Source organism: Caretta caretta, chromosome 2 (assembly GCF_965140235.1).
Source record: "Caretta caretta isolate rCarCar2 chromosome 2, rCarCar1.hap1, whole genome shotgun sequence".
Classification (NCBI taxonomy): Eukaryota; Metazoa; Chordata; order Testudines; family Cheloniidae; genus Caretta; species Caretta caretta.
Genome location: NC_134207.1, coordinates 181,687,205 through 181,712,479, shown reverse-complemented (window position 1 = coordinate 181,712,479; position 25,275 = coordinate 181,687,205). Strand labels below are relative to the sequence as shown.

The window sequence follows — 25,275 nt, the reverse complement described above, 5'->3', positions numbered from 1 at the left end:
CATGAGACCTTAAAGCAGTGACCTTCTTGTGAACTCTACAGCGTGGTTTCCACTGGCTGTCATGCTTGGAACAGTTTGATATTTCCTGGTGGCTTATCCATTGGCTCAGTGCTGGGGTTTTTCACACCATCTTCATTGCCCATCTAGTGGGCAAAGGGCAGAAGTGACTTTGCACATATGGAGGGGGCTTGTTCTGCAGAGTTTAGATCTCTGGTAACAGCTCCCAACTGCTTTACATGTAATTATTTTTTGTTAGTTTTACAGCAATGGGGTGGGGTTGAGGAGGGAAAGTGGGAAAGGTTATTTATACAGGTTAGATTCTGCATCCTATTCAGTTTGATTACTGCAGCGTTGAGGTTAATGCCAGACTGCAAAGCCTCTAAGGGCTGGGGAGGGGATGTAGAGTTGAGAACAACAGCTGAGTGCCTGATCTGGAAATCACAACTGTAACATATTTTTTGCTTTTCTGATCCTTGGTGTGTCTATTTTCTGATTTATGTGCTGTGCATTCCTATGATATGGAAGAAGCAATAAAAATGGATTTAGAATAGAATGGTCCTGTTCTGTGACTGTTCAGAGTGTGATGGATTTGCTGAACAGGCTTTGGGAGGAAGGTTGACACAAGAGCAAAAGATGTTGGTGTAGGTTTTTTGACTTTACAGTCCAGTCTAAATATTAGGACGCTCACTAGAAATGAGCCCTAGAAAATGATTAACAAATAAAGAAAATGGAATGACTAAGGGGAGTGATTTCTATTAATCATTGCTGGCTGAAGGAAACCTCAATCTATACAACATGGGCCACATTGCCCCCCACTAGTGTAGGTGCCTGGGAAGGAAGCAAGGATCCTCAGCTTCCCCAAACATACCACACAAGGATCAGATCATTCCAATAATTATTAACGGGGGAGCACAGGGACTGCTTTCCCAAGCACTTCTAGATCAGAGCCTTGGTATCAGAGTAACAGCCGTGTTAGTCTGTATTTGCAAAAAGAAAAGGAAAGAGTGATCATTTTAGATAAGCTATTACCAGTAGGAGAGTGGGGTGGGGGGAGGTATTTTTTCATGCTTTGTGTGTATAAAAAGATCTTCTACACTTTCCACAGTATGCATCCGAAGAAGTGAGCTGTAGCTCACGAAAGCTTATGCTCAAATAAATTGGTTAGTCTCTAAGGTGTCACAAGCCTTGGTATAATTACTCGTACTTCTAATTATAATTACTTCCTACTAGCTACTTCTTGCTGTCCCAATGCAGACCAATAACTTAGTGACATAATCTAGCCCAGTGTAGGTGAGATTGTTCTGCCTGGCCCCTATTCCCTTATGCATGTACTTAAATCCATCCATATTCAGAATAGCACCTAAGTACATGCCTAAAGTTAAGCATGTATTGAACTGCTCTCCTGAATAGGGATGCTTTCTTGAATCAGGGACCCTGCAAAGTCAGCTGTGTAATATGATATAATGCTCTATTATTTGTACATGGACAAAGAACTACACCTAGCTAAATGATTTCTTGTTAGCCTTTCACCTTACAGTCCCCTGTTTGGTTCTCATGTGGAAAAATATCTGTATGATTAGATGTGGTTTATTGACCTGCACAGAGGACAGGGAAAGGAAAATTGGTGTTGGGATTGCCATCATGACTGATGACGCTTAGCCAGTTTAACAGATTTTTACAAGGTTATTGGAAAAATGCAGCCTTTTCTATTCAGGCAGCACTAGCCTCTTCCATTGTCAAGACAAGCCTTTCATTAAGAGTTCAGCAATAGCCCTAATACCCACCTTCTTACTTGGACAATCCAAACAAGATTTGCCTAAAATGACACGCAGGATTCAGCCAATCTGATGAGGTGTACCGGGCCTTTCCGGCTCCCTCCAGGGGGCCCCGAGGCTCTGCTATACCCCGCCCTAGGAAAGCACCAGTGGAGGTGGGTCCTCCAGGCATGCCTGGAGAGGCCTCACAGAAGCAGCCAATCAGAGCCCAGCAGGCTCAGATAAAAGAAGCTTCAGGGGCTTAGCAGGGTGGATCCTGGTCGGGGCCGGGGCCGGGGCCGGGGCCGGGGCCGGCTCTGGCTCTAGGCACCAGCCTAGCAAGCAGGTGCCTGGGGCGGCAAACGGGAAAGGGCGGCACTGCGGCGGCTTTCGGTGGCATGCCAGCGGCAGCTCCTCCTCTGGCTCCCTCTTTGGTGGCATTTTCCTTCGCCGCTTGGGGCAGCGAAAAAGGTAGAGCCGGCCCTGGTGAGCGCCCTGTCCCACCCCTGCCCCCAGGTATTTGAGGGATAACCCGAGTTTGGTTTTTGCTGCACTTGCTTATGCAGGGGGAGAGAAAGGACTTGAGACCTTTAACCCTGTGGTGTGAAGATAAAGGTGCCAGATGAGAAGAAGCAAAGGGAAGCAGCAGCAACAAATTGAAGTGAGGAGGACATGGCTGTTGTTTATAGGTTCTCTGGGCTGGAACCTGGCGTATTGGGTGGGCCTGGGTTCCCCTGCTGACCACAGGTAGAAGTGGCGTAAACCCCATGAAGGGGGCAGGCTGGTTAGAAACCTGAGCAAATGGCAGTATTTAAAGGGGCCCAGAGCCAGAACTAAAGACTCTTATTAAGAACTGCTAGTTTATCAGACTGCTTAATGCCCTGGAAGGGGTTCATTTTGGCGGGAGACCCCCCACCCCCTCTTCCCTTCCAGCAGCAGCAGATCTTCCACCTTCCCCCTGTAAAAGAGGTTTAGATATGGGGAGGAAAGTGGGAAGGGTCACTGTCTCAGGGGGATTCTGAGGGGGGATTCAAGCTCAGTGCAGACCTTGTGCAGAAGACCTGGGGCTAGCAGTCTCATGGGTTGGTGATATTTAGGACAGTCTATGTATGATGTAATTCCCCCCTAGCTCCCCAGCCCTGCTGCAAAGTTACTCAATTAGGGAAACAAATTTAATGCTTTATTGTTAACCCAGCATTTGGGCAAGGAAAGCGTGGCAGAGATCCCAGCCTGGAGGCTTCAGAGAACCTCAGCCACTTTTAGTGAAACTGGGCTGATTTATGGTTTAGGGTGGAAACTAGAATGGACCCAACATACAAGCTATGAATCTGGATTCAGAGTCAAACTTCTGAGGATCAGCCTTGCATATGTGGAAGGGATGGGGCTGGTTTTGTCTGTTACTGAGATAAAGACCAGACAAAGTATTTGGATCTAGATGTAGGTGTGGGAGTGCTCTTGGATCTAGGGTTTTAGTTCATGATCCTGTGTCACAGGGCACCTGGCCTCTGGGGTGAGGTACCGAGCCTATCTGTAACAGACTCTACTAAGGAGAATGAGCCAATCCAGATCCACTTGTGGATGGTTAATTGCCTAAGTAGTTGGGTGGGAGTTAATTACATGGTAAGGAGCACCTTGCCTAGTTACATAAAGGCTTATGAAGGTTCAGTTAGGAAGCCCCAGAATTGAGAAAGCTCTGGAGGTGAGGGAGACACTCCTCAGGGGGACTGCCGGGCTGGTTAGGAAGCTACGCCCAGTGGGGTCTCCCTGGACAGCAGAGGCTCACAAAAAGGAACTGGTCCAGAGAGAAAGTGCTCCCAGGCAACAGACTGGAGGAGCCCAGAGAACTAACTGCATGTGGGACCTCCTGTGGGACTACTAGGGACTTGCTTAGCAAAGAGTGATGCACAGTCTGGGGATGAGTGGCATCTGGACAAATGCCGGGAGCTTGGGTCTCTGCTCGGAAGGGAATTCAGCCTGAGAGCGCTCTGTGGCTATCGGGGCAAGACATAAGACTGATTAGTTCAGAGGTGGAGGCTTTCCTGTGGCATAGCTGAGTGAAGCTTTCGTTTGTTTTTGTTCTGTCCTTTTCAGTTAAATAATGAGACCCTCTGAGGAGAGGCTTCTTTAATACTGGAAAGCCTGTTGGACTTGCTTATGCCCTGGTAAAGGGGAATTGAGGCAGGTGCTCACCTGCAGTGCCATTCCTGACCAGAAGGGGGCATGCTCGGATTACCTCCATGCCATCACATCCTGCCTAATCGAAATGGTGCAACACTATGGTTTCAACCTGAAAGCTCTGGTTTCAACACTGGTGGTTTCAGCAGTGTTACTCTTTGAGTTCTGGGGTTTTTTTGAACCTGAAACTCAAAGGACACAAGTATGGAGAACAAAACTGGAAAAAATAAGATTTGTATGAACTCCGCTGTGGACCAAAAAAAGTTCACACAGCTTTATTTGTGAAATCATGAACCATTGCAAGGGAACTTAGATTTTGGCAAATATAGCAAAATCTGGAGGAGGAGCTGCTTTCCTAATATTTTGTTGTAAAGTGTATTTTTAATGAAGAAAAATCTTTTTATTGACAACTTCAAAATATAGTTAACTCATACACAAAATGAACATCGAAAACCAATGTGCAAGAGAGAAAGAAATAACAAAAACAACCAAATGAAAATACACTAAAAAGCCCTTTATTCATCCAAAGAACATGTTCATTTTATGGAGTATTTGAAGCTAGATAGTTGCTTCTGTGCTTCTTCAGGGCTCAGAGGGGCTTAGTAACTGGTACAGATATATAGCATGCATCACTTGGGAAAAGGAGGCAGTGATTTGGCTGGGGGCAGCTGTTACAGACTGCTTGTTTCAATGGGATGAGGAAACTAGGTATACAGCCATGGTATAACCACTCTTCTCCATGCTGGTGGGATTTTTCAAAGGCTCTCAACATTGGTCTAACTATTCTGCTGCTGAAGTCAGTGGAAGTTTTACCGTTGACTTCAGTCGAAGTAGAGTTAGGCCAGCACTAAGCACTCTTGAAAATTCTAACCATGAAACAAACAGCATTAGTCTCCCAAGCAGCCAACTAATGTAATTTCCCTGAACACCTCTGCGAAAAGGGGGGAAGCTGAGCTGAGGCTAACCACTTCAACTGAGACCAGGTATTGCCCCTGCACATGTATGTGTGCGAGGGTTAATAGTTTAACTTGTTTCCAACTGCAGAATGTGTGAGATGCATTTGATAGCCAAAGTACCAGTATGTCTCTTAGCATTTATAAAGTATTAGCAACTACCTGCTCCCTCCTATACCACACTTTAGTGCAACCTATACCCAGAAAACACAGTGAGGACTTTTAGTCAGATCGAAATACAATAGTTTTTTGGATTTGAGGCCAACATTTAGGATGGTTTCTCCTGCACAATATTTTGTACAATTTTTCCATTAGTACTTTGCACCATCTGATTGAGAGTTGGTGTGCATTTTACATTGCCTGTTACATCATCACATTCCACATCACGGTCAGACTGCTTCCTATGCTAACATTGCTGTTAGCCTGAAAAGTGGTTGTGCTAAGAAGCAGACAGTGGAAGTCAGATTGCTCCCTGGGGTGCTTGTCTTTGGTAATTAAATAAATACTCTCCTTTTTGTTGTCTCCTCCAACTTCTTTTTTTTTTTCTGCAGCCTTGTAGTGACATATATTCCTCTCTCACAAACTGAGCAAGATCAGACCAGGCTATTACTCAGGTAGGAAAACCCTAAGAAACACACACAATGCTATAGGAAGTGGGGTGAGTGACAGCATTCTTCCCTGAAAATCTGGGTTGAATCAATACCCCCAGTATGAGGTTAGGAGCCTGAGTGATGGTGGAAGTGCCTTTTAGAGGCTGATGTAAAGAACTATACTAAGGGAGCCATTTGAAATGTAAAAAATAAGTTTTCTTGGTTTACAAAACCCAGAAACTATGTCATATGTTCCTGAGCACCATCTCCTGGCACCTCACCTATTAACTATTTACTAGTTACAGATACCCAGGGCTCTTATTGAAATGTCATATGACATAAAGCCAATGATTGACAACTTGTGTTTGTACTTCCTGTAACAGCAGAAAGAGGTTAATATCCACGATAACATGGCTAAATTTCAGTTCTAGAAATTACATTCTGCCTACCTAAATTTCTCCTGCTGTTTGAATTAACTATGGAACTTTCCTTACTTCCTATCCTGAAAACGGTTTGGTTGTGCTGTCTGTTGATAAACAGGTGTTGCATTTCACTCAGAGCCCGCTTCATTTCAGTGCTGGATGAAAAAAAATCCTTCCGTTAAATATCTACCTTACAGTGGTGTTGTGAAGCTTAACTTGTTTGGAAAATGCTTGCAATACTCAGAGGAAATGCACTGTAGATATTTGAAGTATTGATATTCCTGCACAGCTGGTGGGCTACACACTGCAGATGTTTCTCCCATGTTGTTGCATGGTTACTTAAGTGGCTTCTTCCAGCAGATGTTCCCATGAGTGAGAGTGTGCATCCTCCTTCCATCTACATTTTTCAACACAAGAGGCAGATTTTATTGCTACCGGACTTTTGATCTCAAAGAATATTTCTACACCAGTCATGTTGGTTTTCTTTTTTGGGCTGCTGGATGCTACATGGGTGTGTGCTTTCCTCCTCACTGGTTCAGCCCTCACCACAAACAACTGCATCTGGAGATGTTTACTATGGGCCTTTCTATTTTAGCCTCCATTTCTTTCTGTGTCTTTTGTTCCCATGGTGTTTGACTCTGAGGACTCTGCCCTTTCTGCTAGTATCATATCAGTGTCACACTCTTCACATTTTGGAATTGTACCTTGGAGTCTAGGCATTACAATTATCAATGCCTTAAAGAGATGGTAGACAGCTGGCTTTCCAGTCAGAAAAGCTGCCTCACACTTGGCTATATCAATACCTTCTGCCAGCAACTAAACCTAGTCAACCCAAATGCAAACTCTTTTTGACTTGACTGGTTTACTTGGAGAGAGAGATGCTTAACATCTCTTGGGTTCATGCCCTTAACAAGGAAGTCCTTCTGCCTTTCATTCTCCTCTTTTTTGCTTTACTCTTTCTCATGTTATGAAATATGTCCCATTTCCTTCTTCCTGCCCCACTAGACCTACATATCTGCTCATTGCTCTTTCCAGCCCCACAAGAACATTAAATTGTAGCTGCTTTTTATTTTTAATGAGTCTTAACAAATGAAATGGGAGAGCCATCAGCGGGTGTATGTTACCACAGCTCTCCCTGGAACTGTGACAGTTCACACTCACTGGCGCTCTGCCCCTAAAACTCTAAACACCTAGACACGCATGAATTGAATGGTAAAGAACTGGCAATTTTCCCTTTATTTTAACATTTTCCTGAAGTGCTCGTTAATTTTTTTATTGGTGCTTATGAAGTTTTCAAGAAAGGCAGCCCTGGAGAGCAAGCCCTCTTTTTATCCACACAACGAGTATGGCACTACAAGTTTCTTGACTTCCTAGAACCCCATTAAATGTACCTCAACCTCGTTCTGGGTGGAACTTGGCAAACGTACCCAGCACTTACCCACTACCCCCTCCCAGCATTGCCTGGTGTCCAGGAACGTGGCCCTCCCCTCATCCCACCCTTTCCAGGGCTTCTCGTGTTGGTATTTCTTCTCTCCCTAATGCAATGCACCTATCTAAACTCTGGCTGTAAACTGCATCAATAAACGGGGTCGGAGGGAGGGGGGAATGAGCTTCCAGCAATCTCTCCTGATTCTAGCTCACCTGCCCTTGACCCATAAACTTTATTTCCTCTTCTTTTCTGTGTGTGGGCTTGTTGGTTGGTTTTCTTTGGTATCCCATCTGAGATGTAGCCACCATGTGGATAAGGTTAGATACATCCAAATGTTACATCAGCTTTGTTCTTCAGCACTGTACCCATTGTGAGGTGATCACTTAACAACCACAAAAGAGCAAACTTCTTTTGCATGTGGAAATAGCCAGTTAAATTCTTGCTCTGAAAATCAGTGGCAGAAATTAGATGTGGCTGTTACTCCTGCCGATCTGGATGGAAATGTTTCGCACACAGTAGCTCTGCTAGGAATAAACTGGGCTGCCATGCTAACATAATAAAATGCAGACCACCTTGAGGGCATGAAGGAATTGCATTCCAAAACTTGCACTGCAAGGAACCAAAGTTTAATGGAAAATGCTGAAAAGATCCTATTTTGTTTTTTTAAATTCCTTCTATTTATCATACTGTATTTTATGTTTTTCCTGTTCTCTCCTCTTTTCTTGCTAGGGATATTGGCATGAAAACAGGACCTTTGTTTTCAGAGACTTAATCTGCTCATGATTTCTTGGTGACATGGGCCCTGAGGCGCTCCACCTGTGGAAAAATCCATGGGAGCAGAAAAACTACTGCCAAGTTGGTACCACATGCACACCTTTCATCTAAGGTGCTCGATGTGCTTCATGTGTAGCAGTGAATTAAGTTTAACACCCCCACGGGGAAGTAGATTAGTAAATAAGTATTATAATCCCCATTTTACAATTGGAGAATCTGAGGCACAGAGAGATTAAGTGACTTGCTCAAGACCCTGCAGGAAACTAGTCAGAAATAGAGCACACAAATGGTTGAGGATTAGAATTCAGGTAAGCAGGATCAGATGGACTCTTATAATAAAAGATCCTGTTTTCAGTCAAATATTCTGAATATAGAACAAAGAATGAAACAGCTTTTAAAATACAGTATGGGCCTGCTCCTGAAAAGGCAATGGGAATTTGGCTTTTGTTTTCAGTTGGAGCAGGATCAGGGCCTATCTGCAGAAAGAGATAGCTGTCTAAATAGAATTTCCATCTGGAGACCGTGGCTTTTTAAATGCTCTGCAGCCACCTAGAGGAAGAATAAGTTTGATTTTCATTAATTTTGTGTGGGTTAAGTCAGGGAGGGTGCTGTAATGAGTAATGACTGTAAGACTTTAAACTAGACAACCTGTTTATAATTACTATCACAAGACCTCCTAGGATATGAACACGGTGAATCATCATCAGAAGCTGATGATAACTTCAGTTGTGTTTATATTTTGGAAACAGTTCTCGCTCCTTGCTCTCATTTTGCTTTTCATTGCATGTGATGTATTTTTTTTTTTTGGGGCACTTCCAGATACTGCACCATTGCTTTCTTTTTTCTTTTTATTTTTTTAATGGAAATAAGGAAATGATCTATTGTGACTTTTTTTTAAAATAGAGGATCTAAACTTTGCAGTGTTCTCACTATAGCAATAATCTCTTTATTTTGTTTATATTTCACTGGAGCTGTGGCTTTAAAAATCTCCCAGCAATTTCTGAGGCTTTAAAAATTGGTTAGAAAAATCCTGAAAAATCTCTGGCTTTTGTCATCGTTTTTCAAATGAGGGCAGCCCTATACACTGGTGAGCTTTCTGACTAGTAGAATAACTGGTGCAGTGATAAGACTTGATTGATTTCCACCATGTTTGCAGAGTGTGAAAAAATTGTATCTTTTTTATGCCTATGAATATTTATGTCTCTCTCGCTCTGTAGATAGCATGATTTCAAAAAAGAGCTTCTAGTTGTACCTGCAAAAACCCTAAGCCTGCTTTAAAAATCAAGCCAAGACGAAGAGAAAAATATAAAGTTATACATATTATGTACTTCCAAGGCTGCTTAATATTATTGATTTTTTTTCCCTGGCAGAGGAGACTGAAAATTTCATTATGTTGCAGTGGCTCTGCATCTGCAATGCAATTTGCGATAACAGCCTTAGTGTTGATCATATACATATATATGTAATATAAGACCCTGAAACAGCAGAATAAGTAATAGGTAACTTTGATTGGTATAACACTGCAAAATAATTGCATGTCGGGGGGGTTGTTGGGGGTGGGCAGGTTTGGCCAGAAGAGTCCAGCAATTATTACAATCCTAGTTATACCCCCAATGAGGAAGTGATGACGAGAAAATACCTGTCAGGTGTGAGAAAGGGGTACACCTGGTCCTATGGAAGACCTATGAAAGATCTTTAAGAGCTGACCTATGTTTTTTATCATTGAACTCAAATATGCTTTTATATGCAATGCTCCCTCCTATCATTTTTCCTCCATGTGGTTTTACAGATGGACATACTCATCTGCATTATCTGCATTACCAGACATAACATTGGAGCAGTTTTTACCACATTTTAGGATATATATTTGCAAACAGATGAACACAGATGTGAATTAGCGAAACTGATATGTGGTTTGCAGACACTGAGTTCCTGTATTGCAGATACAGATGGGAGTCGTAAAATTCCCTTCTCTTTCTTTATATTGGTCTACATATCCTATGCATGTTGCCTTTCTGTAACAAGATCAGGGAGATGCCTGCTCCAAAGCAGACTTATTGAGGTCCTTTTACTCTTCATCTCAACCACACATCTAGGCTGTAGATGACTTCAGAGGGCCAAATCCTGTTTGCATTAGTTACACTGAAATTAATGGGACTACTTGCATGAATACTGCTAACAAGATAAAGATAAGCAGGATTTGACTGGCATGCTGCAGAGTGCCCAGCTATTGGCCCCTTGTCTGAAAGACATTAAGATATGAACTCTACAGGCTTACTCTAGTCCAAAAATGTTCTTAATGAGGAGCCCCTTACGATGTTTCTCCCTTTAAGAGCTAGATTTTGATCAGCCCTATACCAATACACACAAGGAGGAAGAGGGCACAAAATGCCTCCTGTGTCCTGAAAAGGGGTGGAATGAGTGTGGGACCATGGCCCCAGACCTCCTGCACCCCAGTTGATGGAGCTGGCCGGCATGGAAGTAAGTGCCTGATGGACCGTTTCAAAGGGTGGTGGATCTGCTGCTGTACTGTGTGTTTCCCTGCAGCTCCAGAAAACATTCTGACCGAGTCAGGCAGAATTCTGCCTGAGGCTGAGTGTAGGGACCTGATTGTCTTCTTCAGCCCAACTTCAAGTGTTTTTTACTGAAGAGCTTTTATACAGACTTTCCTTTTCAAGAACCTGGATTTTATAGCACAAAACAGACAAAGCCCACCCAGTGCATCATGGGGAGACTATTATGAGAAAATGAGAGGGCTTTTCTTTTCTTTTTTGTTTTAACTGCCTTTAACACTGGCTCCAGATTCAAAGAAGATTGAGGTGCGTGTTAGGGTTGTGCAATCCTGAGAACTTTATTTTGTGTGGTTTTAGAAAATGTTCCAGGGCATTTCATTATTCATTTTATAAGATTAATGCGGAGTATTGTTGGTTAAAGCAATAAAAAGCAAATCTGGCTCAGAGTTCTCATTGTATAAAGGTTAATAATACATATATAATAGTTCTTGGCACTTTTAAGAAAGCCTTTGGTTAATATTTTTAGTAGCACATATTGTAGGTTTTTAGGGATGGGTTACGCAGCATAGTATAAATTTAAAAGGTTTTACACTGGCCTGCATTTATTGCATTGAGTTGAAAAATAGCATATTTTCTTACATTTTGGATGGGAAGTGTGGGTTCTGAAATTGCACACCCAGAAATATTTTGAAAGGAATGGCATGTGCTGAGAAATCCAAAATGCATTGTAGGTTTTTTCCAGGACTTCGAAGGTTAAAAAAAAAAATCACTGAATTTGAATATACCCTTATACCCCAAATTACAAAACTCCTTTAACGAACATATTTGGAAGGATCCTTTGGCAGTGGAAGGGTGAATAGGGGCATCTTCTACAGTTTTAACTAACTCAGAGTGCCAAGTATGTATGTATATATATATATATGTATGTGTATATATATATATATATATATGGAACAGGAAGCTTGGCATTCACAGAAAGTTACATTAGAACTGTAGAAAGTGTATTCGTGTAACACACATGCCCAGGAAACTTCAGCTCAGATGCAGCATCCAGTTTATAGTGAGATTCTGCATCTCACCAGATTTTTCATCTGGACTGTCTGAGGCACAAAGAGTTCAAGTAACTTAGCCACGGTCACACAGTAAGTCTGCAGTTTAGATAAGTTTGAATCCCAGACCCTTCTGGTTCCTAGTCCATTACTGTAACCTATAAACCACGGCTGCCTTTGCAACCTGGAATTCCTAGGAACAGTCGCAGAACTCTCAAACATTCTAGCCAATGCCCCTTTTTAAAAGAATGAGAGCTCCCTACAGTAAACATCTCTGGGCTGCAGTTTTCAGATCTGGCCAAGCCGTGCTCAACACAGGACTCAAGGAGAGAGAGGTTGCATGAAGCCTTTATGCTCCCACACTCCCAGTGAGCAAGTTCAGCAACCTGGTGGCTGGGGGTCCAGAAAGGGGAAGTGAAGATTCAGTTATGCTGGCTTTATTCCACCTGGGGATTCCCCCATTTCAGAGGAATCCCTATGTGATGGATATACAAACCCCACACCAGGTAAGAAGGGGTTGAAAAGCAAGCAGCCTTGCCCCAGTGCACCTACAGGCATGCTAGTCTTGGAGGAGGAGCCTTGAAAAGGAGAAGCTGAGTTCAGAAGGCCCCAGCCTAGGGAGGTATAGATCTCTCAGCCTCTGCTCCCAGAAAAGAGCATGGGAGAGAGTCACAGCTATGTTGGGTGGCCTGCAAGCACTGAGTGGTTGGGCAGATGGCTGGAGGATCCTGGTAGGATAGAGAAGTTGGTGCTGCTCCTATTTATGTTAATTTAATTTCCTTTCCTTTGTTGCCTTGAGAACTAGAACTAAGGTCTGAGCCCTGAGACAGACAACCCCACCTACCCAACTGAGAAATTGAGCTCCCCGAGGAGAAAGCAGGCTGATGTAGGAAGTAGCTCAGGAAAGAAGCGTAACCAGGGTGCCCTTAACCACTTGCTACAAGGATCCCTGGGCTAGAACCCAGGGTAGAGGGAGGGACTGAGTTTCCCTGCAGCCTTACCGGGAAGACCCCAAACACAAGGGGACAGAAAGAATATTGGGCCTGGACAGGGCTGTCAACCTAGTGTGAAACACTGAGATTACCCCGAAAGGGGTGAGACCGAATGTGACCCGGCTGGAGGGTGAAGTCCCAGGGCAAAAAGGGACCACCAGTAGATCTGGTTGGCAGGACTACAGAGAAGAAACCTTGGAACACCATACTTAGCCCCAAGATGATGTGCTGGATAGCGAGTCACTTTGCCACATCCCAGTTGCTTGATGTAAGGCCGGTTTATACTGTTCTTCAGTGTTGGAGCTGCCCAGACGGGATAAAGATCTGGCACTCTAGTCTTGAAAGAAATGACCCATGAAAAATGACTAATCTTTAGCGTACTAGGCAGTTCTGTTCTCTAGGCAGGTGTTTTGAATGCATTGGGAATGATGTAATGACTTCTGTATTTTGCTCAGGCTCCAAAATTACCTTTCAGCATGAGTTATTTGCTGCTCTGATGTTAGTGTCAGTATCTTCCTGAGAGAGACTCAAGAAATAAGTATCTTCAGCTCCAAACACCAAGCTTCAGACCTGAGTAATTGTCCCTCCACCCCACCCTACCCCCACATACACACCCAAAAAGAAAAAGGGGAAAAGCCACACATACACACACAGTTTACATGAATAAAAGCGAAAGAGTGAACATTTCTATTATATTTTTGGGTGTGGCATCCTCTTCCCTTCTGAGCTTCCTTCTATACAGTACTTGGGAACAACAAATAATGGAAACCCTTTAGAGGCCTTTGTTTAAAACAAAAACAAAACCCACCAAACCCTTATAACAATTTTAAAACAATGTTGATGTTGATAGAAACCATTTTGTTTTCTTTTTTTCCTTATGAGGGAAGAAAAATGAGGTCTCTTTGTGGATCAGGGAAAAAACTCCTGCATCTTGCTGCTGAACTGTGAGCACTGAAATGTGATTAAGGCAGTGACTTGCTTGGCTGCCATATAGACTTTGGATGTCTTCACTGCTGGTGTTAAATTAGCCACTAAATCTTGGATTGTGCAGTCTAGTAAATGGAGTTCTCCTAAGACAACTATCTCCCAGGATGCTGGGCTTGCTGAATGATCCTTGTCTTTGAAATGGTGGCTCTTTGAACGGTCTTCTCAATTTGTAAATGTGCAGCTAATCCCATTTTCCACCCGTCTAACTGAAGTATGGGTTAGATTATGGAAGGCTACACACTGTAAAGGAAATGTGGTGTTTAAAATTTAGGCCTTCAATTTGGCTGGTATCTGTTTTTAAATCCAAAATGTTCATGTCTTTTAACTTGACTTTCATGTTGCCTTTCATCTATGCAGTGCCTTTGCTTGGAGGTACTGATATGTTTTCATATGTGCTACACACCATATCAGTGTTGTGAAAGGAAAGGAGTAAAACATTAAATGAAAAAGACATTCTCTCTTAGTGATTGATTTTTTTTTTGACTTCTTGTTCCCTGTGAAGTAAAGGGAACTGCAGATGTTCAGTGAAAAACACCAAACATCTGCAATTTCAATACTGCCCAGCATTGTAAGAGGCAGCAGCAACCACTGTGCTGCTCTTCTGTTCTGTTCTTTTCTTTTTTAATAGTACATTTAGCATAGGATTCATTTCTCTGCCCTCTTATGGGACTTGGACACTTTCCATGGTTTAATGTGAAAAAGGCCTTTAGCTGAAGAAGTGCAGTCCTCTGGTTTGCTTTGAAGACGTGGGAGCAATGTGGGCTGTCTAACGCAAGGGTGTGTCTGACAGCTGCCGGATGCCTTCACTTTCATGGATTTCCCCTTGCAACAGTTTGTGATTATACACACCCTATTAGTGCCATCTTTCTCTCTCACACACACAAAGTATATACAGCATCAAAAGGAATCCAGTTTGAGATATTTGTCCCCAGCAAAAGAGTAAACAACTGGCTGCTCCAAGCCAGTGATTTGAAAAGGGCCCCAGTTTACTCTGAAGTATCCTCAATATAGGAAGTTAAGGCAGAAAAGAATAGAGTTTAGGTCCTGAATGAACCCACTTCTTCCTCAGCCTGAACAAAATGCAAGCAGATTTGAAGTCCTGTTGTCTTTTCATTCTGAACTCTATTTAGTCTTACTCTCGCCCTGTATAATACCACTTCCATACTTGGTCGACCTAAAGATGCATTCCACTGCAATCTCATCTGTAGTAGACAAGAGAAGGGGTGTATCTTTCTAAATTGATCAGTCCCACTCCAGCCGCGGGCACCAGTCCATTATTTACATAAGCCCACAAATTAGTTAATCACTTCTTGTTATCAAGAAGGTTCCTTTCTGAAGAACAGCACATCCAAACTGAAGTCGGAGAACACTGCAGGGTATACCGAAGGTTATAGGAACAGAATGAGGAGTTTCACTGCCCTGTTTGAATTCAGGATTTTTCTGATGCTTACAGAGATCATCCTAATGAATTTGGACACAATGTTTCTTGTAATATCACACAAGTGCCTGGTGGTTTGACAATAGGTGGTTATTTGTATGTACAGACGCTCCCCGGGTTACGCAAGACTCGACTTACGCGGACTCGCACTTGCGGAAAAGTGCATAAGCTAGAAATAGGAGTTAGGTTTTTTTTGTTTTTGTTTTTTGAGTAACGTTTGGGTATCTGTTTCCGACTTATATTCCGCAAAATTCGAGTTACGCAAGGCTTTCCAGAACGGAACGATTGCATAAGGCAGGGAGCGTGTGTATCCAGAAATAAACTAATTATATTAATTTACATAAGGGCAGTGTGCCGGCTCTTTCAACCAGTGTGTGCCCCTGAACCACCTTGTAGTGTCATCAGGGAGCTGTTTTCTAACCCCCATGTTGTGTAGTTTTTGATCCTTGTGTAGGATTTTGTCGTACTGCTAAAGGTGGTGAAACTGGGGAGGTGGGGTGGGGGGAAAGGGAAGATATATATTTAAAACCCTAATGTGTCTTTAAAATCAGTTTAATCTAATTTAGGACCACAAATACTAAAATGCCTTTATCATAATCATATTTTTATTGCATGTGTCACTACAGCGCAAAATTAAGGCTGTTTTGGTTGCCTTACTGCACTTCCTTACCTAACACATTTGGATTTTTTTTTAAGTGTAACCTTAACTCTGAATTTCCTGGGCTTGGTTATGGGAATGTTACAATACGTCTGTAATGTTTTTATCTTAGGTTACTGATGTGTACTCTCAGGGCTGGTCTAGGGGCAGGCAATCATGGCCATCAGCCTGGGTGCCAACTTCTAGCTATATTGCTGTGCCACTTGGGTGTGTGGTGTGTGGCTTTTGCTCCACTGATTGATTGGCCGCCTTTAATTTATTTATTTAGACTTGGTTGCTCTACTGGAATAGGGGAGGGACACCAAAAAGGTTTTCTGCTCTGGTTGGCAAAATGTCTTGGACTCTTCCTGTATACACTCAGTCTTAAGTCTAATTAAACAAAAGTTTTCACCTTGGAATAGAATTGGAACACTTCAGAGGACAGCAAAGTCAAAATGTTTCATTATTAGAGAATATACTGTCATAAGAAAATGGTGTTTCTCTGGGTGAAACTGGGCTTCAGTTGTAGGGCACGGACACTCCCTAAGCCTCCAGATACATCCCTATAGCTATCTGTTTATTAGTGTCTCCTAATTTATTCGATAGAATCAGAGGAGATGCAAAGAGGGGATGGGGGAGGTGAGCGGAACTTTGAAATCATTCCCTGGAGTGCAGGACATGGCTCAGCAACAAAATTGAAAGAAGAAAACAAAAATCAGTGTCTACATCACAAAGATTTTTTTTTTTGACACAGATCAGCGTTAGAACTTGTAAATTGCATTCAAGAATCTATGGTTTGTTTGTTTTCTGGGCAGGGAGTAAGAGGCATGCTGCTTGTTTGGCAGAGGAAGTTTCAATAACTAAAACAAACCAAACAAAAACACAAACTCCCAATGGAAATCTAATAAGATTGAAATTAAGAATTTTACTGACATATAAGAAAAATATTTTTTTTAAAACTGACCCAGAGTATTTACCCTATTTTCTCTCAATCGTTCGGGCTTCAGAGAAAAAGCATCTTTTGCCTGAAGTTCTCCCAAAAAGCTGCCCTTTCAATCACATGAAGGGATTGCCTGGAGTTCCCAGCTTGGACCACGAGAGGGAAGTAGTGACTGTATTTTGCTATCTAATAGGTCAAATACTTTCTCCGTTGTAGCTTCAGAAGTGATTTTTTTAAACAAACAATTTCAATATTAATTTATTACTTTTGTTACTAAAGAATCTCATTAGAAAAAATATCTCTATTTTGATGATGGACGAATATTAACTTTTATACAGTTTTGTTTACTTTTAGTTTTGTTAAATAAGTACAAAAATGATCAGCAGTGATAATTAATTAACAAAGCAAAAACAACACACATACCCCTTGTGATTGCACCTCAGCCAAACCAGAGGATTGGGCCCATCAGCTCTTCCCAGGTTTATACAACTCACAGAAATAGAAATAACTTGAAGCCAATAAGAGTGGAGTAAATTAGAGAACTGTTCATTCTGACACTAATATGTTATCTTTCTTAGGGAATATTTAATGTTACCCATACCAGCCTTGATGCTTATCCAGGCAGAAAGGAGTGGCTAAGAACTAGAGCTGTTTGGATCTGGATCCAAACTAGTCCAAAGTCTATGGGTGTTTGAAACTGGAGTTGTGGGTTTGGCTCATCTAGACGCATTGTTTTGTGCATGGAGACTTACCTTAAACTTAAGGCAACTGATCTGGTTTGGTGTTGGAACTGGCATTCTTCCCTGTGGCCAGAAACTCTCACAGCAGGAAGCTCTGTGATTTTTGTGTTCTCAAAACCAGATGAAGTGACTCAAATGTAACGTTTTATAAGTCCCGAAGTGGAAACTCAGCATGCACACAGCCAGCCTGCCATAAGCAAGCATGATCCTACCTTCCCCACTCCCCAACACCTTGGATATCAATAATATAATAATTATTGTATGAAGAATTATACATAATAGTAAAAGCTGATAAGGCAAGGTTAGTTGAGGATAACAGGATGCCTAGGAGAGAATAAAACTATCTTGATATCTTAACAGGTCTTCAGGAAATACAACAGACTCTCTTTGCAACAGTAATTTCCTGTGATAGCACATCAGGAATCTGCTTTGTGAAATGAGATATATTGGTTGCCACATGTCTGGTTTTCAACTGGAAAGTCTGGTCGAAAGGGGACCTGTGCAGCTCCAGTCAGATGTACTGACGAGATACAAAAGTCTGGTTACTGTGGGTGGGGGAGAGGTGCAGGGTCATCATCCCGCAACAGCCCCTGCTCAGCCAGGGCCACCTCCAACCTCCATCTTGTGAGCAGGCAGGCTCTGCATCAGGGGCTGCATCTCCTGACCCAGCCCTGGAGCAGAGGGAGCCCAGCTGGTGAGGGAGGGGAGGAAGGTGGAGAGGATCGAGTGACAAGGAAGGGGGAGAGGGAAGCAGCCAGGGATGGGGAGAGAGGAGTGGGTGGGGGCGGGGCCTCAGGGAAAGAGGCGAGGCAGGGACAGAGGGAGGTTCCTGTGCTCCTGCTGTGGTGTCTGGTTTTCGGACATTAGAAAGTTGGCAAGCCTTGAGATATACCTCCTAAATGATATGGGGAAGATGGAACCACTTATGTTCAGTAACAGTGCCTGATGCATTCAGAGCACTGCTTTGGGATGTCAATGAAGATTTGCGGGCATGCTGTGGTAGGACGATACTCATCAAGGGGAACTTGTTCAGTGAATCATACATAGGGCAGCGAGTCTGTCACGGAAGTCACGGATTCTGTGACTTTCCGTGACCTCCATGACTTTTGCAGTAGCTGGTGCTGGCCCAGGGGCTGCCAGAAGCAGCAGTTTGGGTGTGTGGGAGGGGTCTCAGGGATAGGGGAAAGGGTTTGGGGTGTGTGTGTGGGTGCTTACCTGGGGTGGGGGGGCCACCCTGAAGCTCCTGCAGGCCCTGCCCCTGCAGCTCTCATTGGCTGTGGTTCCCCGCCAATGGGAGCTGCAGCAGCTGGCGCTTATGGCGGGAGCAGCAGAGGAGCCCCTGTCCTGGCCCCTGCCTCCGCCGTCTATGAGCTGCAGGGACAGAGCTGGTAGTAAGCCCCGCCAACCTCTCCCCCAGTACCAGCGGGGGTCCCAGGTCACCTCCCCCAGCACCCGTGGCACCCCTGGACTCCTCCTCCCTTCCCGAGCACCCCTGCCCAAGTTTTAGACATGGTGGGTATTTTTAATAAAACTCATGGAGAGGTCACAGGCCTGTGAATTTTTGTTTGCAGCCTGTGACCTGTCCATGACTTTTACTAAAAATACCCGTGACTAAAACATAGCTTTAATCCTAGTGAACGAAATAGGGGATGAACCTGAATACTAAATTGGGAAATGATTTTTAGATAGCTGAGCACTGCCACGGGCTCCCACTGACTTCACTTAGAGTTATGGGTGCCCAGCACCTCTGAAAATCAGTCCCTTAACGTTTCCAGCACACTGCAACAATATAAAGCATACACAAATGGCAAACTTTGCAAATCCATTGCCTCTTATCAGTTCTTGTATTTTCAGCCTGTGCCTAATTGACACATGTTCTAGATGAGCTAATTTTGTATACAGACATGTGCAGTAGCAGATTTACTTACTCCAATGGTTTATGATTATTCAGTGAAATAAGATGGTTGAATTGAGAGCTGAATGAATAATTGGTTCTTAGGGAGTTTTGTGGCTTTTGGTTTTGGGGTTTTGTTTTTTTTCATGTTTTGTTTTGATTTGGTGATCGACCTGAAAAATGCAGAAAAAAAATTGATTTGTTTCAAGCCAAAACTAATATTTTTCAGTTTTTCTCACTGAAACAAAATTTTTTTTTTCAGGTTTCTAGCTGTTACATTTTTGAGGTATTTGTACATGTAAATCTCTTTAAAACCAACTCTAGCTAAATTTCAAAACAAAACATTTCAAAATGAAAAATAAAAAATGTCAAAATGAAATATTTTAACATTTTCAAAATTTTAATTTTAATTTATCTGGCCAAAAGTATTTGCCAAATTTGAGCCAAATTAATTAATAGCTTTTGTCATCCTGTAATTGCATTTTTTAGTGATTTTACTATTCAACTGAAAATTTTTGCTGTGCTCTAGTTGTTTCATGAACCCTGAGGGCTTCATAGCATAGTAACTGTGTGTGTCTTCATTGCTCCTTATAATGCTCTTAAATCTGGGAATTAATCTTAAATGTTGTTGCAATAGACATTATTCAGGAGAGCTGAGATGGAGCCTTTATGAAGACAAAATTGTCTTTGCTACAAATTGTCTTTGCCTTGCTCCCTAATTGCAGCGTACAGCCTTGGATCCTCATTGCATGGCAGCTCTTGACTCTCATGTTCTGGGCTATCTACTTTGATATGACTCTCCCATTGATGTAATTGGGAGCTCTGAGCATATAGAATAGAGTATAGCAGAACTGCAGAGATTAGACCCTCTATGTGGATTTGGGAGTAAAAAGTGTTCAACCTGTTTGCCATTTCTCCAGCACAGGTTTTTGCAGCTTTAAACTGTATATGATTATATAAAAAATAATTCCAAACCTTGAGGGCTGTTTTTCAAAACTTTTTTCCCTTGTTTGTTTCTGGGCTGTTTTTTGCAGGTCCTGTGTAACAGATATGTGTGAGTGTCCAGTTCATAAAAACTGCTATTGTGAGTCATTCCTTGCCTATGCCCGAACCTGTCAGAGAGAAGGGGTGAAAGTCCAATGGAAACCTGAGCAGCATTGTGCAGGTAAGCATACTCTGATTGCTTTGTTGCAATTTAATGCACAGTCTGAAGGAAAGAACATTGAAATTTTTTATATCATTATAATAGGAGGGGAAAAAATGGAAATCAATAAATGGCTAGGCTAAAATTTGATAAGCAGCCAGCCTACATTCTAAGCTACAGGCGTGTGTCTATAAAATATATATAATCACACACTCTCTCTCTCCCTCTCTCACACACACACACACACACACACACACACACACACACACACACACATATTAGTATGGTATGTTATCGGTATATTGAGAGAGAGAATCCCAGCCTGTCATGGAAATATATAGTGTTCATGTGCATTAATTTTGGTCACTGAGGCAAAGTTCCCATGTGATTTGCACTGCTTTAATGGCAAGTAATTATTTCTACAGAGAAGAGGAAGTTACCTCCTGTAATTGGAGGTTCTTCGAGATGTGAGATCCCTATCTATATTCCACACGTCGGTGCACGTGTGTGCCTTGTGCCTGAATCCAGAAGTGTTTCTTAGCAGTGTCCGTTGACCCGCATGTGTGTTGTATGTCTACTCATGCTCCCAGCTGAGGATATCAGAGGTGGTACAGATCAACACCTCTCCAGTCTCTCTCTTACTGTAATGGAATGCAGTCCTCAGCGAAGGGGATGGAGGGCAGGTAGTGGAATACAGACAAAGACGACACATCTTGAAGAACCTCTGGTTACAGGTAGATAACTTCTCTTCTTCGACTGATGGTCTCTTAAGTGTATTCCACATTTGGGTGACTCACGAGCAGTGATCAGTGCGGAGGTGGGTGCGAGGATTCCAATGGAAGTGCGGTCTGCAGTACAGCCTGTCCCATCGAATGTGTGTTACTGCTGCTTGTGCGCTGGGATGGTGTGTCATGAACAGGTGAACGGAGCACCACGTTGCTGCATGAGAGATGCCTTGTCAGGAAACGTCCACCCTTGAGGCCGATGTGGCGGCCTGTGCTTGCATAGCATGTGCCATGACTCTATCAGATGTGGGTATATTGGATTGGTTGTAGCTAGGGCTGTCAAGTGATTAAAAAAATGAATCGTGATTAATCACCCTGTAAACAATAATAGAATACCATTTATTTAAATATTTTGGGATGTTTTCTACATTTTCAAATATATTGATTTCAATTACAACGCAGAATACAAAGTGTACAGTGCTCACTTTATATTTATTTTTTATTACAAGTATTTGCACTGTAAAAAAAACAAAAGAAATAGTATATTTCAGTTCACTTAATACAAATACTGTAGTGCAATCTCTTTATCATGAAAGTTGAATTTACAAATGTAGAATTATGTACACAAAAAAAACTGCATTCAAAAATAAAACAATGCAAAATTTTAGAGCTTGCTAGTCCACTCAGTCCTACTTCTTGTTCAGCCAATTGCTCAGACAAGCAAGTTTGTTTACATTTGCAGGACATAATGCTGCCCGCTTTTTGTTTACAATGTTGCTTAAACTGCAGCAAGGGAGGTTTAGGTTGAACATTAGGAAAAACTTCCTAACTGTCAAGGTGGTTAAGCAGTGGAATAAATTGCCTAGGGAAGTTGTGGAATCTCCATCGTTGGAGATTTTTAAGAGCAGGTTAGACAAACACCTGTCAGGGATGGTCTAGATAATACTTAGTCCTCTCACAAGTGCAGGAGACTGGACAAGATGACTTCTCGAGGTCCCTTTCTGTACTATGATTCTAATGTCACCTGAAAGTGAGAACAAATGTTCTCATGGCACTGTTGAAGCTGGCGTTGCAAAATATTTATGTGCCAGATGCGCTAAAGATTAATATGTCTCTTCATGCTTCAACCACCATTCCGGGGGACATGCATCCATGTGGATGACGGGTTCTGCTCGATAACAATCCAAAGCAGTGCAGACCAACGCATGTTCATTTTCATCATCTGAGTCAGATGCCACCAGCAGAAGGTTGATTTTCTTTTTGGTGGGTTGGGTTCTGTAGTTTCCGCATCTAAGTGTTGCTCTTCTAAGACTTCTGAAAGCATGCTCCACACCTGATCCCTCTCAGATTTTGAAAGGTTCTTCAGATTCTTAAACCTTAGGTTGAGTGCTGTAGTTACCTTTAGAAATCTCACATTGGTACCTTCTTTGCCTTTTGTCAAATCTGCAGTGAACGTGTTCTTAAAATGAACAACATGTGCTGGGTCATCATCCGAGACTGCTATAACATGAAATATATGGCAGAATTCGGGTAAAACAGAGCAGGGGTCATACAATTCTCCCCCAAGGAGTTCAGTCACAAATTTAATTAACACATTATTTTTTTTAACAAGCATCATCAGCATGGAAGCATGTCCTCTGGAATAGTGGCTGAAGCATGAAGGGGCATATGAATGTTTAGCATATCTGACACGTAAATATCTTGCTGTGCTGGCTACAAAAGTGCTTTGCAAATGCCTGTTCTCACTTTCTGGTGACATTATAAATAAGAAGAGGGCAGAATTATCTCCTGTAAATGTAAACAAACTTGTTTGTCTTAGTGATTGGCTGAATAAGAAGTAGGACTGAGTAGACTTATAGGCTCTGAAGTTTTACATTGTTTTGTTTTTTGAGTGAAGTTATGTAACAAAAAAAATCTACATTTGTAAGTTGCACTTTCATGAGAAAGAGATTGCACTACAGTACCTGTATGAGGTGACCTGAAAAATATTATTTCTTTTGTTTATCATTTTTACAGTTCAAATATTTGTAATTAAAATAATATTCACTTTGATTTCAATTATAACACAGAATTCTCTCTCTCTCTCTCTCTCTCTCTCTCTCATTTATATATATATATATATATATATATATGAAAATGTAGACAAACATCCAAAATATTTAACAAATTTCAATTGGTATTCTATTGTTTAACAGTGCGATTAAAACTGCAATTAATCATGATTAATTTTTTAATCATGATTAAATTTTTTGAGTTAATCGCGTGAGTTAACTGTGAATAATTGACAGCCTGAGTTGTAGCATTCACAGATGTACCTAAGACTGATTTGGAAATGCAAAAGGGTTGAATCCTGGGGAGGTAGAGCACCAGTGCACGTCAGACATCAAGGGAGTGCAAGGCTCTTTCAGTAGGGGAGGTGTGTGGTTTGGGGTGGAAAACTGGCAGGTGTATGCACCGATTTAGGTGGAATTCAGACACCACTTTTGGGAGGAATTTAGGGGGCAGCCGTAAGACCACCTTGTCCTTGTGGAATATTGTGTAGGGGGAGACCGCCATCATAGCTGTGACTTCACTGACTCGTGTGGGTGAGGTAATGGCCACCAAGAAAGTCACTTTCATCGAGAGGTGGGAGAATGAGCATGTTGCTCAAAGGGTGGCTTTGTGAGGGCAGAGAGAATGAGATTATGATCCCATGGCAGCGTGGGCTTTAGTATTGGTGGAAAGGTGTTGAGTAAATCTTTCATGAAGCTGATAGTGGTGGGATGCATAAACACTGAGGAGCTATCCATAGGAGGCAGAAAGGCAGTGAGTGCTCCCAGGTGCACTCTAATAGAGTTGAGGGCCAGGTCTGACATCTTGAGGGCAAGAAGATAGTCGAAGACCAGTGGAATAGATACCATGCTCAGTGAGTGGTGGTGGTGGCAATGGGCCCATGCATAGGCATCAACTTCTGCTCCTGCCAGTGGTGCTTGACCTCCCCCTGCCCCCAGACCTGCCCCACACCACCCCTCCCAATAGGCCCCGCCCCCTTTCACCCCTGCCCCGCCCAAACTCTGCCCCCTCCAGATGTTTGGTGGCGGCTGGGCGGGAAGTGCTGGGAGGTAGGCGGAGGAATGGAGACACAGCGCGCTCAGGTGGGGGGGGGAGGAGGTTGGCTTCCAGTGGGTGCAGAGCACCCACTAATTTTTCCCCATGGGTGCTCCAGCCCTGGAGCACCCACGGAGTTGGTGCCTGGGAGTGTGCAGAGGTGGAGTGGTGTGCAGGCGGACAGTGTGAGGAAGTCTGTGAACCAGAACTGACAGGGCCAGAATGGGGCTATGAGTATAATGGTGGCTCTGTCCTGGTGAACCTTGTATAGCATCTCTGGCAGGAGGAGAATGGAGGGAAAGTTGTAGCGGAGGTTGCCTGTCAAGGGGAGGAGGAGAGCATTGCCCTGATAGTCCTCCCCTAAAGTCCTCCCTCTGGAGCAATAGAGGGGCAGCTTTTGGTTCTCGTGAGTAGCAAAGAAAATGGGGAATGCCCCACTTCATGAAGAGGTACAGGAGTGTGGCATCAGGTAGCTCTCACTCGTGATTGAGGTACAGAGTCCTGCTGAGCATGTTGGCCCAGGAATTCTTGGTGCCTGGTAGGTACACAGCTTGAAGGGGTCAGACCATCATGTGAGGGAGGACAACATGGCCCTGGGAATGGTCCTCCGGGACTCTATATGGTCTCTGTTGGGTCTGCAGATGGAGAAGAGCCAAGCTTGAAGACAATGCACATGGAGATGTATGTGTGGTGTCATGTGAGGGCAGGCTGCCATATGACCAAGGAGGGAGAGACAGTGGTTGACTGTGGTGCATGGTCTGCGACTCACATCTGCAATGAGGGCTGTCAGTGCTGTGAAGCGGTCTGCTGGGAGAAAAGCCTCACCATGCTGGAGTCAAGTCGCCCCCACCCCCCCATGAAATATATTATCATGTAGGTATCAACACTGACTTTTCCTCATTGACGCAGATATCTAGGGATCCCAGGAGATTGCAAAGACAGAGGATTGCATAGGTTGCTTCCTGTTGCAATAGTGTGACCAGGAGCCAGTTGTCAAGATAGGGGAATACTGAGTAGCCTAGGCAGCGCATC

The 25,275-nt window shown here is 43.0% G+C and overlaps 1 protein-coding gene across 3 annotated transcripts in view; it reads left to right on the top strand.

The window, feature by feature from the left end:
- The window catches only part of BMPER (BMP binding endothelial regulator), a 267,662-nt gene that overhangs the window by 155,517 nt on the left and 86,870 nt on the right, over positions 1-25,275 (top strand). For 2 of the 3 annotated variants that reach the window (XR_012667155.1, XM_075125625.1), the window contains exons 14-15: positions 5,434-5,496; positions 20,322-20,452. Coding sequence is in view for 2 of the 3 variants with exons in the window: in XM_075125625.1 (XP_074981726.1) it covers positions 5,434-5,496; positions 20,322-20,452 (194 nt within the window). In the remaining variant the exon portion in view is untranslated. The remainder of the gene's footprint in view (positions 1-5,433; positions 5,497-20,321; positions 20,453-25,275) is intronic. The other variant, XM_048839067.2, reaches the window with a different exon arrangement.